This window comes from Limanda limanda, chromosome 13 (assembly GCF_963576545.1).
Source record: "Limanda limanda chromosome 13, fLimLim1.1, whole genome shotgun sequence".
NCBI classification, from domain to species: domain Eukaryota; kingdom Metazoa; phylum Chordata; class Actinopteri; order Pleuronectiformes; family Pleuronectidae; genus Limanda; species Limanda limanda.
Genome location: NC_083648.1, coordinates 14,109,074 through 14,123,831, shown reverse-complemented (window position 1 = coordinate 14,123,831; position 14,758 = coordinate 14,109,074). Strand labels below are relative to the sequence as shown.

General features: G+C 42.8%; 1 protein-coding gene across 1 annotated transcript in view; it reads right to left on the bottom strand.

Moving 5' to 3' along the window:
* Positions 1-13,737, bottom strand: part of LOC133017501 (ephrin type-B receptor 1-B) — a 107,706-nt gene extending 93,969 nt beyond the window's left edge. Inside the window, exons 1-2 of the mRNA XM_061083610.1 lie at positions 13,707-13,737; positions 12,156-12,220 (exon numbers count right to left, since the gene is read on the bottom strand). Coding sequence (XP_060939593.1) covers positions 12,156-12,220; positions 13,707-13,737 — 96 coding nt within the window. The remainder of the gene's footprint in view (positions 1-12,155; positions 12,221-13,706) is intronic.
* Between the last annotated feature and the right edge of the window lie 1,021 nt (positions 13,738-14,758).

The window sequence follows — 14,758 nt, the reverse complement described above, 5'->3', positions numbered from 1 at the left end:
ACATTCTTGCTGATGAGCAACCAGACAAATACATAGTGCCTCTTTACACAATGCTTATTTGAAGTCAGCCACATGTGCCCGCTGGCTCCACTCTGAAAGCTTTACTTTACCAATAATATAGGAGCCACTCTTCCCCTTCCCCTGATTATAAAGTGTGGTCATCGTGTGTGTCGTGATGGCTGCTCTGTTTTATGGGCAGTAGCGAGGAGATGGAGACGCTATGGATTCACAGCGAGCTTAATGTTTGTGTTAATGACCAGTCGCAGCTAGCTGAGCTGGACAAGAGAGGGCGGAGGAAAAGAAAGAGACAGAGAGAAGGATGAAAAGAAAAACAGCAGGAGAGGAATCAAGGAGGCGGTAATATATTCAGGCTGATGCTCCCCTTCCCACATCCTCAGTTCGCTGCCATCAGCCATCGATACAGAGCCCTCATAAAGGCCATTCATCACATTGATCTCCTGCCATTACCTTCAAAGGCTAAAATAACACAGAGCAGCTCGGATGGTCAGAGCCTCGCTCTATAGAGGACGACAGTGTCTAACAGTGGAGCCAAGAACAAGCCAGTCACAGAGCTAAGGGGACGAACCTATCAGAAGATGGATGTATCACCTGTGGACATTAACAGGAGAAATGGACTGGACTAATGAGTCATTTGGAGCAGGCGCGGTGGGAACCGGACAGGAGCCACCAAATGCAGGCTGCAGCTTTCCAGTCAGGCTCGATGCTGAGATGACAAAACCAATGGAGAATAGGTCTGGTGTCAAAATAGTACGAAAGGTCATATCGACCTTTGTCCACCAGAGGAATTATCTTTTTTCAGGAAAGTTTTAGGAGGTCAGGAACTTTATATCAGACGGCCTACTTGCTTTGCCCCTGGCGGTTGTACATGCTGATCTCTCCTATCAGACCATGGTCAAACATGAGCCTCCAAACTGCTACAACTTGTCCACAGCAGTAATGCACATACAAATGAGCAGAGGCTGCCAGTTGAATCGATATTATAAATAGAAATGAGAATTCCTTGAAATTCGTATCATCATTTAAACAAGGTTATTTAGCGGACTGTAGAGTTTTGGTAATGAGGAGTGAGATAGAGAAAATGAAAATGGTGCTCGAGAGAGAGAGCCAGTAAAGCAGGGTTCGATTTTTGATGTTTTTCTGTTCCACAGGTATTTAGCCTTCTGATGTTTTTTTGTAATTTCCTCTACCTCTGAAGGTCCCTTTGCCAATATCCATTTAAAGAGTTGCACAGTAGCTGACAAGATAGAATAAAAATGAAAGCCACACAATTTTGCATCATAAAATAAATGTGTCCAGAAAAGCTGTTGTGTCCTTATGAGCTCTGTTAAATGTATCCAATAGATTTTTTTTTTGATACTTGCAAACAATCATGCTGAAATTCGGACCCTTATATATTGATATTGATTCCTGCAGCTACTATTTAGGGGAAACTGGCCAATGGAGGCCATGAAAGAATGGAGTAGGAACAGTACGACTTCTGTCCCGATGCACTGTAACTCTATCCCATACCAACCAGCCAAAACTCTCTGTGCTCTGTCTGGTTGTCTCTCCGGTGCACATGTACATACAGACGAGTCTTGACTACTTTTAGCTCATCATTCAACCTCGATCCGTTCACACAGGAAGGAGAATTGAGGAGAGACGCCTCTACTGGGGCCCATCTTTAACCTCCATTCTGCTAACTAATCCTCGGCTGAGTCGATGCCACGGTCGAATCCATCAGCAGCACTTAATACAGCCACAGTACATTCTCAGACGTCCTGAGCGCAGACAGATGACGAGCAACTCGGAGCTTTTCCACGTCCATCGCTCCTCATCCTTGAAAGGTCTGAAGAAATCCCCCTGGAAATAATGAATGAGCACCTGACAAGTGTTTCTTGAATGGCCTTCAAAACTCCAACTCCTCAATCTGACATTGGGTTTTTACAGTGGGACCAAAGACAAGAGGTGTATTTAATAACAACAGGAATGGTCAAACTCTGCTGCTTCACTGTCAGAGTTCCCCTTGACATTGCTCCTTTTTTGTTCTTGAGCTCTTCTCACTCAAACACTCGACTTTGACTTTACCCTGTAACAGAGAACACTCGGTAGAAGTTGCCTCCTTTTTTATGTGTTTCTCCAAAAGATTCTGGGGCGATATTGTGTGTGTATTGTATTTTCAATGACGTAATTGTGTTGTGTTTGCATTTGTAAACCCAGGAGGAATGGCTGGCATGTTTCTGAGCACTTTTCTACCTAAGAGTTGTCTTTTCATCTATCACTGCAGGACTGAAACATGTGGGTGGAGGCAAAGCAGGAGATTGCTTTTCATTCTACTGGCTCGGGATGGGCATTTCAGTAATGATCCTATTTGTTATTCATGACAACACAACGTTGTACCGAGGCAGGGAAAGTGGAACTTCAATGAATTCATTTAAAAAAAAAGAAATATTATTGCATGAATAAGTGAGTATTAAAATGACGCAGAGGGAGAACAAAAGAGAAAGGAATGGGCACGAGTGGAGGTGAAATTTACATTGACAGATCTGTAAAGGCCAAGGTCTCAGAAGGACGCTGGATTATAGCTGGACATGAAAAGCCGAGATATGGATAGAACTGTATATTCCCAAGCTGAAAGATGCTCCTCTCATTTTGCAAAGCTCCCTGCCGACTATCATCGCACGCCAGAGGGCTCTTCTTTTCTGTCCAAAGGCTGTTTTTAAATCCCACTGACTTAATGAGGATATTTGCCTTTCAACCTTTACATCTTTAATGCAAGTCAACAGAATGGACGAGTCCATGAAAGGCAACAGTTGGTTTGATGACTGCAGCCACATCAACTAACATTCCCACACAGGCTCCCGAGACACATGCTCATATAGTCTCTTGCATATTCACATATTACGAATGCTATGCCTCATCTCCCACCACACACACACAAACACACACACAGACACACACACAAACACAATCAGACTGCAGCCTCTAAAATATGCGGTGGCATGATTGCTATTATCATTTCTGATCAGCTGTGTTATTGAATGAGGGCTGCTGTCAGGCCAGTTGCAATGGGAATGATTATTTTTCGGGGCATCTGAGGCCTAGTTCCGGCTGGCTGGATGTGATGGATGGGGAGGAAATGGTGATGTCTGAAACACTCCCAACGCTGCCAGATCCCAGCCACTCTATAATTACAGTCACACAGTTTGACTGAGCCCAGATAGAACGGTGTCCTTCTGCGTCAGAGTGGGACTCATTGAGGATCTGCTCCCAGGCCACGCCCCAGTCAATGCTTCTGTTACACTGCGGTGTTAAACAAGTGAGTTCACAGATGATGCCATGTATTAACAAAGCTCTCCAAGGCTTTAATGGGGGTGGGTTGTTGTTACTGGTGGTTTTCATTCCAAAGTTCTATTTATACAATGTGAGAAATGTACTGTGTTGGCACATTATTCGCAATTTGGTCTCATTACTTGCTCCCAAGCGGCCTCCGTCTCAGATTGTGAATATGATGCACATAATTGTGTTAAGTGAACAATCCACCCCGGCAATTTCCTCTCCCACTCCTCCATCCAACTTTTCAAATATTGTTATTAACACTTACATTTAATTATATGCCGCACTGTCGCTGCCATAGTAAACAGTGTAGGCGTTACCAAATGCAACTTCTACTGTTAACGTCTCAGGCAGGAGGTGGAACCCAAGGTTTTGGGGTCCTAGATAATAAAATGTCTTCTTTCAAACTGATGATTTTGTTTAAAAAAAAGCGTTTAATCAACCCTCTGAAAAAACTGAGGGAGATTGTTGTTTGCATGATACCGTTCAAATCATAATATTTAAAACATTAATTATTTTTGAATCAGAAAGCAAGGACCTCTGTCCTCTACCTCATCCTGCTGTACGCGTTTGATGATGTCATTAAGTGTCATTAAGTGCTATTACGTTAAAAACATGCTGATACCATGCTGTAGCACTGTGTGGCAGGAGAGGAGCAGAGAAAATAATAATATATGAAGGGCTAAAAAATATTTACTTATATTTCTATATTTACAGCGTTTTGGAATATGTTCTTTCTACACAATTTCGGTACCTTTATTTATCAAGGTTTGCTAACTTACATTAGCTTTTAGCTGAGGTGTTACAGAACATTATTTATCTATTTCAAAGATAGTTAAGGTAAATATACCATTGTAAGTACTGGAAGGCCATTTCTATTGCAGAGCTCAGAGTTGAGCATAATTCCCAAAAGAACCGTAGCTGGTGCAGCAGTGAGAAGGATGTTTGTTTGTGACATGAAAACAGGGACAAGTATATAGCACAGGCGTCAATGTTCTCAATAAAAATAAATGTGCATTGGATGTGTTCTCAATATATTTCTTCGTTAAACTCCGAAAAATGTTCATGATGTCTTCCTCATGTATTTAAGAAGATCTACTCTACTAATAAAAGGAAACAGTTGGAAGGGCGAGAAGAACATGAAATGCCTGAAAGATGAAGAAGAGAGAGAGAGAGAGAGAGAGAGAGAGAGAGAGAGAGAGAGAGCGATATCTGCAAGAGGAGGAAGACAGAATGTAACGAGTGAGCGCTTAAATTATTTAAAATGTATGAGAGGTATAAAAATGATGAACAGAAGTGGAATGTGATAAGAAGGGGGGTAAAGGGAGTGAGAGAAAACTCAAAAAGGCAGTGAAAGCTGTCACCCTGCAGGCTCCCTGGCCCCCCCATGGCCCAGGGCAAGGCCATTTAGGGACAACCTCACTGAGAGCGTGTCAGAAGGGGACAGGAGGATGGCAGGGTATCAAGGGTTCTGGATGTGAAGGGCCCCCCTGTCTGCCTGTGTGTGTGTGTAGGAGAGTGTGTTAGGATAAAAAATTTGCAAAGGATGACACATGACAGGCCCATCCTCCAGACGCAGAGTCAGACAGAGGGATGCAGGGTTGTTGGCAAAGATCGAGCGAGAAGGGGATTCTGAGCTCCAGGGACGGACAAGGGAGAGGAAAGAGAAAGAGGCGGTGAGAAAGTCAGTGTGGGTAAAAAAGATGGAGGGCAAGAACAGAGGGATTTACTGCTGTTACTGGCAGGTCTGTACAGGATCGCTGAAAGAGCAGGTAGTGCAGATACCGACTGGGATAGACACACAGTAACTCCCACACACAGGAGTCAGACAGCCTCCAGCCACGCCTTCCATTCTCTACCAAATCCATAACAAATTCAAGATGGACTCATTTCTCCTTTAAATATATATTTTTTTCGATATGTATGTCTCCCTTGCTCCGTTATTTTGTTCTTTTATTTATTCCGTGAGGAAAGGAGATGCCCTTACTTCCTAATACATCCAAGAGAATTCTTACATGTGAAATATCACGGGGGAAATCCACAGGAAGAATATCAATTATTGAGGTAGCCACATTTTATTTCAAAGGGGAGAATAGAAAACGGAGAAAAGGTTAAAAAAAAAGGAATAGTCTGAGGAATTGGCACACAATTTCAAACCAGCCTGATTTAGCTTGTGACTTCATCCTATCTCTGTTGCACAAAACACTCAAATATTCGGCTCAGTCTGTAACTAAGCTACAAGTAGCTGCTGCTTTTTAGGCCACGAATCCCTGAGCTTACGAAGGTAAAATAAATGTTGGCCTTACAAAAAAAAAAAAAATGTTTGGAGCTAAAATACAATATGGAAGGCGGGCAAAATAACAAAACACCTTTGACACACACACACACAGTAACTCAAACAGAAAGCCAGTTTTGATCTCAGTGATTCCTTGTCTCACCATCCTGGTCGTCATGCTGAGCAGAGATGTCTGAGCTCAAAGCGAATTCAGCTGTGTGGATCCACAACTAAATCACACTCGGTAACCAGGGAGGTAAAACGAAACAGGTCTCCCACTGACAACACAATGTCGGATGTGCGTGAATGTGCATGTATTTGTGCAAATATATACAATAAACATAAACATATACGTTTTTTCTGACACAAACCTTTCATAGGGAGGTTTCTGGGTGAATGTGAAACAATTTCCCAGTATTTTTGCATTTAGGGTTTAAAAAAGCCACTCTTCTCACCTGGCTGTTGAAGCACAGCCAGCATGACTCACTGTGTGTTTTTTTTCTCTCTCCTCTCATTCCATTTTCGACTGAGGCTCTGCAGGTTCAGAGTTCACCTCTATCAATCTCTCTCTCTCTTCCTCACTCCCATCTCTGCCTCTGGTCTGCTTTTCCTCTCCGTCTCCCTCTGACTCTTATTATTCACATTCAATCAACCCCCTTTCTCCTCCCTCTCTACCTTTTTGCTCTTTCTCATCTTCCCCAATACACCATTTCCTCCCGTGCTCCCCCTGGCCGTGTTGAATCGCTGCATGCCCGTCTGTCTGTCAGGTTATGAATAATTGAGGCGTATTGAGTGTGGTCAGCATATGGTGAGATGGCCGTTATGGATCTATCTGCTGCTCTTTAGGAAACGCCGAGTGTATCCTGACACCTGTCCAGTTCGGGCCCACAGGAGCTTTGCCCAGCGGGAGGGGGAAGCGAGGCGGGGGTGCTGCCCAAGACCACACCCCTCTAACTGCACCTGCAGACTGTAAGGATTTTAATATTTTAACTATTGACTGTGCCTGACAGAATTCTAAACAAATAAAGATAGAAGCATTTCAAACTATATTTGTACTCTTAACAATAAAGATAGGAGTAGTTTTGGCTAGATATTATGCCTTCATGCAAATGATTTTAATAACTGTTGCTGCTTAGTGTTAATAATGAATCTTTTAACTTGTTCTCATTTCTAACTTCTGTATTAAAGCGTAATTCCCTTAGATTCATTCAACATCACATCGATTTCGAGCAGCTGTCTGATAAGTTCTGGAGGTCGGACAGAGTGACTTTGTTGACTTAACTTTGGTTTTGTTGCTTTGGTTTCGAGGATCCGAATGTTTACAGAGTCAGGATTGTTTTGATATAGCAGAAACATAACATTCTTTGCTCAAATGGACAACAGTTTGGCCCTCATAGCATCAGCTGTGTCAAGGCCTTGGGAGTGGCTCCTTGCTACGCCCGTATTCAAATGCCAGGAGGATGGCCTACGCCTGCGCACTTCCGAGGAGGGAGGAACGAAGATCTACTGTTATAAAATGGACAGGCCCCGGATGTTTGTTGCGCCCTGATTAGGGTTGCAAAATTCTTGATTATCAATGACACAAATTCTAAATTGCTATTATTTAGCAAGCAGCTTTTAAATTTAGCTTGAGGTTGTTTGAGGCATGTGGTGACTGAAAATAAAGACAATAAAGATCGATACTTCATTAAAAAAAATGTCTTTTAATAAACTTTGCTGCATATAAGGGTATTGTTGACACAAAAGCAAAGAAAAAGCAAGTTTTTGTCCATTTAAAACCAAGGACAGGCAAAGTGCTGTTTGTTGCGCTCTGATACGACTAGTGTGTTGGAAGCCCATTGCTTTGCTGATTTCATAACTTGTTCATTGCTTCCTAAATAAATGATTGATTGAACAAACCGAGTTCGGCTCATCTTCTCTTAAAGGATAAACGAACACGCCTGACAAGACGCACACATTCACATTCAATGCAGGTGTAGATGTGCCACAGTGCACTCTCAGGGAACTTATGCCTGAGCACACACACAAAACCACACGCAGAAATACAAGCAAGTGTAAATACAAACAAACGTCAGGGGGGCCTTCCCTTCTGTCTCCGTCGCTTCTCGTGCACCTGCAAACCAAAGGGATTTCTGGCAAATCTCCTCTTTATCTTTCTGCTTCTTATCCTCCACTCCCATCTCTCTCTCTCTCTCTCTCTCGCTCACTTGGCCGACTCGTTATCCCTCCCTGCCCCTAGCCTGCCCCGTTTTCTCCTCGCTTGACAGCACCCACAGCCTCTGTCAGCAGAGCCGCCGCCACCCGGCTGACCCCGTGACCCCCTCCCTCCCTCCCCCCCCGGGCACCCCTCCCCCCGCAGGCTCTCACCTTAAAGCCTGGACTGTGCCTGTGACCTCCCCAGAGTCACATGAGTTAACCCGAGCTCTCCTCCACACGCACATCCACGGCTCAATGTTTCTGGGCTACGCAGCTTTTTTTTTAAATTTTCCCCATTCACACTCAATTGATCTCTTACCCTTTTCTCACTCCAGTTTCTCCTAATCCCCCCCACCCCCTTTTCAGCCACACTACCCCCCCCCCCCTCTAATCTCTCGCTCTCGTCCCCTTCCTGTCTCCCACACTCCACCCCGAAATTATCCTCTTTTTTTTTTCTTCTGGTTCCGCTTTTATCTAAATTATTCAAGAAGAACAATTAGGAACGAAGAAACCCATGTTCCTTTCCTCTAATGGCTCAGAATTTCTTACACTACAAACCTTTGTCAGTCCTGAAGAAAAAGCACACACATTCAAAATTGTTCTAAAGTTCTTCTACAGAGTTCTTTCTATTATTTTGTCCTAAATAATTAAAATCTATTTATTGCGCGTACATCCACTAATTTCACGCTCTCATTGATGCCTGCTCCTTAGACATGATTTCTGAATGTTAAACTATGAATCATGGCCAGGGGTGAAAACGTCACCTCCTCGGCTGAGGTAATAAACGGTATCATCTCTGCACAATGTGACACAGTTCAAATATTTTATCTTCCAAAATGAGCATTCAGCTGAGTCAACACCTCTCCTCAAACACTCTCAATAAAACCTGTAGATTATAACCTTCATGAAGTTAGAGGATTTACTGCAAGGCTGTTGCATTAGACTTCATTAACTTTAGTGCAGTGGATCTGATAAACTGCCAACAGAGTGTTTGGAGGAGCACACGGGTCGAACACTGATTCCTCCTGCACGTAGAATAGAACAACAGGCTTTATATCAGTGTGAGCTTCAATCTAGTGTTTGTATCCAGTAAATTATATTTCATGTACCTCTGCTCACCTCATAAAAACTGTCCATCCTTAAATATCACCTTCTTACTGTTTTCGTAGTGTCTATGTTTACAGGATGCAAGTGGGGAAACAAGATTACGGGAAATCACAACAAGTTTATTGTCACAACTTAAGTAAAAAAAAACAGCTAACACTCCACTGGTGAGTGACCTGATTTCTCAATATTAGGTTTTCAAATAATATTTAAGTTAACAGTATTTCCACTGTTTCTGGGATTGTGTCAAGTTTTTCTTAAATTGAACAGTTTTAAGTTGATTTAAATCTTATTTAAAGTCCAATCCTGGATTTAATCACTTTGATTACGCGGATAAGCAGCTTTGGTATAAGTCCAGATCTTAGTTTTTTCCATGGTACTCCATTACTGCCACTGTGTCAATTAAATTTCGTTTTTTTCACATATATGTAAAAAACATTAAAATCCCTGTTATTTGTATATGTTGCCTTGAAATAGCTTTTCCTCCAAAATAGTGGCGCTAACTGATTTCCTTATAATCGCTTAACTCAACAAAGACAAGGTGCTTGTGTGAAGACAGAGAATGAGAGAGAAAGGAAAAGGAGGGGACTGACTCAAAGAGGTGGAGGTGAGGAAAATGTTGTGTTTAAAGTCCACAGGGAGAAAGAAGGGATATAACAAAACAAAATAAAAAAATCCTGCCTGTTTTCCGTACACATCTGTTTGCCCTCGGAGCTCTCCGTCTCTCCGGCAGATGCTGACACAGAGCGTGCATTTGCATAGCGCCGCAGCATTATTCATTCATGTGGGCTAACCCTGATATGTCCTCATGTTTACACCACTGGAACTAATGACACTGCTACTGCAATCCTTCAAAATTAACCCTTCAGGTCAGACAAATACAAACACACAAACACACACACACACACACTTCTTATGAACTCTTGAAGGAGTTACTGAAGGACATTAATGAGGTGTAGCACGGGGACAGCGCTGGTGTGTGTGTTCCTCCCTTCGTGTTTTGTGTGTTCAATTCACAGCACCCTCCTTTCACTCCTTTCAGGCTACGCTCATCGTTATGGATTCTTTTAAATTTAACTTTCAACTCAGCTTCTAACCGAGTGTTCATTATGTAATACATTGAAATACTCAATACGTGTCTGAGTGTGTCGAGGACTTATTAAATACTTGGTTTCCAAATCAGCTGCGTTGCACACAAACACACTGATGCACCTGCAGCCGTTTGAGATGAGTGTTGTACAGGTTTAATATAATTCAATATTTAGCTCCCACACAAGAGAAATACAGTTTAAAAAGCTGCCGGATTGAGTGTGTGTACGCGAGTGCGAGATTCTTCAAAATCACGCTGCATCTCTGACACTCCAGCAGCAAGGTCAAGACGGCTGCGTAGCCGGGTAAGTTCCACCAGTGAGCGGTGTGAGTGTGTTCTCTGTACAGCGGGTCTCTCCCGGCATGAACTGTTACAACAGGAGCAGCTTAAAAAACCGATGCTCAACACAGACGAAAGGCTCTGTGTGCCTGGAGGCTGGCTGAACTCAACCAGCTTGGATGGAAATAGCACAGGAGATGTCTCTACTCAGTAGGTCTTACTCGATGTTTCCTTTTTACAGGGAAAAATAACATATCAACAAAAAGAAGAAAAAAACTCCAGAAGAATACTGAGCTTTTTTTCCTCCTTTGAGTCAAACTGATCATTACAAGGCCAGTTTACAATGAATTAGCAATAAGGTAACAAGGTATCCTCACAATTATTTGAAATGAAAATATATAAATGTGCAAGATTTAATTTGCAAAAGATTTTTGCTTTTGCTTTAATCATTTTGGCTGCAACATAATCAGCTGCTCATTTTGGGTTTTTTGGACAAATGTCCAATGTATTTTCAGTGAAGACAGACTGGATACGGCCAATTATAAAATAAATGCAGTTCAGACATCATTTTAGAAAACTATTTTTTGTGTGCTAAAAAGTAGACAACACACACAAACACGCAATACTTTGACGATTCAGTTCAAACCCCAATGTATTTATTTGGGCTGATTTGAATGTGTTCGAGAGGGCCGGATTCTCAGGGTTATTAACCATCTGGAGCTAAATACATTTTTTCCTCAGTCACAATCAGTGATGATTGGACCAAAAGAGTCCCACAACACATGCAGTTGGACGACAACAAAATAGGTGTGATGAGTAATATTTACAAAAGAAAATAGGCCATGGAACAAAATCTCTGAATTATTTAGTATAGTGCAAATTCTGAGATGAGAAATTGGTTTTATTACATGTGTAAAGTAATGAGATCTCCACAGGCTGCAGGTTGGGGGTATCACGATTTCATCTTCTCGCAACGCAACACAAGATTGTGGAAGTTTGTTTTGGTCTCGGCTCCAGAATTGTTGCTCTAATGTTCACACTCAGTCAATCCAGGTTCTGACTTAATGCTCTTTCAGGGCAGACAAATAAAGTGAGCTGCCACACTCTCCAATGTTTGAATAGAGCCAACGCTCTGTTCAAGAGCAGCAAAGGCTCCCTTTACACACGTGTGTAAAATGCCTCATAAAGACCTAAAGACCCGGAAAATACAGGAAACAGTCATCGTCTCTCCAGCCAGATCCAGGTTATCAGTGTTGGACTATGGAGCTTTCTATTGAATTATTGAATTACAGCGCTGAGAACAAGGTCTTAAAATTCTCTTTTGGACCATTAACGTAATTGGGCAATCATACCTATGATACTCTGGGGAAAAAAGCAAAAAAAATATGATGATGACTTGGCACTTTGTTCCATTTCCACTGCTTTAATGTGCATGCAGCTACTGAAAAAGTTGAAAATACTTCTCTTGAAATGTGAAGAAGCCCTGAGTGTTTCCACCGTCTTAGCTCCTCCTCCCCCGTTTCATCCTAATACCTCCACTTCCCTGCATAAATGTGTCATTACTGTATTATTATGTCTATGGTATCCCCCCAGCCTCCATTTACAGGGACTTAGGTGCAGTGTTCTGGGGCTTACATGAACCCATTATGTCATTAAGCCATTATGAGCCAGGACAGAGAGAAAATAATTCTCATAATAGGAGCTTCATTGGGGCAGTACTTAAATCTGTATACTCCCATCCTTCCTTCCTGTCTACTTATCTGTGCGACTGCCTGTCGGTGCCAGCACCGTGTTTCATGTTACACACCGGAGAGAGTTCCATGACAAACTTGTGAAACTGTTCTTTCGTCTGCGTGCGTTGCCATGCCGACTTACCCCGGAATTCGGATACGCTGTCCAGCCCAGTTCAGCTGTGGCCACCCGGGTGTCCATCACGGTCTCTGCAGCAAAGAGAAAAAGGGAAAACAGTGGTTAGCCACAGGGAAAAAAAGCTAGTTTGAGAATCACTCCACCGAGCTGAACTGCATTCAAGCCCCAGTGATCACTTGACACTATCACCGATGAGCAGAAAGGAGATGAACCCTTCACAGCCTTTCATCCATTTCTGCTCAACTTCTGTTAAGACAGGAGACGTGGAAACAAAGCCTCGGCACTGGGAGGAATGTACGAGTGCCTCTGTCATGCTGTTAAACGCTGTGTCCTCTCCGCGTGAGCCTGGAACTACAGTATGTGCGTCCTGCTTTTCTGCCCGTGTGCATGCCTGCATGTATTTGGACGTGGAAATGAAAAACATAGAACGAGTTTGCGAGTGGTTGTGTTTGAGCACTGAACTGTGTCAAATTGTTCAACCAAAAGAAAGTGGCTGTACACATGCAGAGGGAGGCCTCCAAGTGCAGCTGTGTACTACAAGTGGGAAAAACTACTATCACAGAGGTATTCTGTACTCATTGTCTCGGTTCCTCTCGACCCAAATTTATGAAAAATACATATTCAAGACGTAGAGTGTGAAAGGTTAAACAAGAAGGGGAAACGTATCCGCATTCATTGCATAAAGGAGTGTCGTAAGCCGTTTGCAGATATAAACTCCTGAAAGTGTTCAGACAATGGAGAGGTTCTCTGGGTCAAACGTGTTCACAACAACAGGAATATCTCATTCAGGTGAGGGGGGGTGTGGTGTCTGGGCAGAGAAAGAAGGAGGCAGGACATGAACTATACATTTCATTCACGTGTTTTGTTTACATCATCGGTGTCCGCAATGATCATGGCACTGATCGCCAAAATCAAATCAACTCCCTTCTCTTTCCATTTTGGCATTTTAGTCACTTTCATCTACCCGCATGACAAATCTTTCTGAGATACTTGTATTCATGCCTTTTTTATTTGGGAGCCGGCAGGAAAACTCTTTGGATATTTGCATTCTCACGTTTAGGTCAATGCATGACTGAAAGTAACTATGTGGTACACAGGTTACAAACAAAAATGAGACAATAAAGGAAATTCCTTCATATGTTGGAAAAGATTAGAATTCCTCTACCTCACTATGGACTTGCTGTCATATCTGGCACCGTGTGAAATATAAGAACATAAAGAATACACATTCTCTCTTGCTCGCACTCTCCTCTTACTAATCCTCAGTGACACGCTGCAGACAAATAGGTCTGGCAGCTCACCTAAGAAGTTTGTCATCCCTGTTTTGATTAATATCTGCCGGGTTGGCACTTTGAAATCTGGAAACTTGATATAGCTCCAGGAAAGACGAGAGAAGTATGGCAGTTATCAGCAACCACCGGTCTCCCCTGCTTCTCCCTCCCTCTCACACACACAGAGATTTATAGAGTGATGAAGTGGGTGACATGTTGGCCTTAGCAGTGTAACGATAGATTCATAATTTCACTTGTAACAGACAGTTTATACTCTGGCCCACACCTTCCATCTTATTGTGGGAGAACCGGGACATATTTCGTTTTTCCGATGCTGCTCCTGCCACAACGTGTGCTCGCTTGTGTTTAATGTGGCCAGACTAGATAAAAAGCTGGGAGACATGATGAGTGGATGGTGTGTCCGGGTGATGATGTGTAGCAGATAAGAAAAAGGTGTGTGGGGAATTATCAGAGGAACTGCAGCCGCTGTGTCTACGGCTTGGACAGTATCCACTATCAGAGCAAACTGTCGGCAAGCAACACTCGTATGTGTTGTTGATGTGGGAGAAATCTCACTCTGATTAACTGCAAAGACGCAACACTGCCCTCATTGAAGAAAGGGAAGACCTCAGCATCCTTCCTTTACCTGCTCCTCCACAGGAAGTACACACATGCAGCTTTCTGTTATTTGGAGTCCCGCTGAACCTGCAGTGATTTAGAGATCATTCCAGCTGATGCAGCATTGAAAGCCCGTCATCTGAAGGTCATATGGTGAAAACAAATGTGGATGAGTGACAACCCTGTAGTTTGATAAGAAGGAGGCCTTTAATTCTTACTGGGAGAAAATAATTAGCTTATAATTCACCATAGTATACAGGAGTTCACACATAAGCTGCATTTAGAGTGTTTTTACATCTCTAGCATGCAACGGACACACAGAATGACCAAAATCAAAAGAATACAAATATCTCAGGATGAAATTAAGCGTCATACACATAGAAGACGCAGACGTCACCATGGATTTATACATCATGTCCTCCCTCCTGCAGGCTCTACCTCGTCTGAAGGTTTCGGACATTTTCCTGTTGTAGTAAACACGTCTAACCCAGACAATCTCCTGCTGCGTAATATGTGAGAGGCAACCCATTTATCCAGAGTGCATGTCTGAAAACAGCTACACTATATATACCCTACATGTTAAGACGAACACACACACGCACATTCTCATCCACCAGGCAACACAAAGAGCAATTTTCTGTGTACACCTACAATGACAGGCTTGTTCACACCCGGCTTCCATCAGAGTATTTCAATTTCCCTAAGATCAGCCTCGCCTTG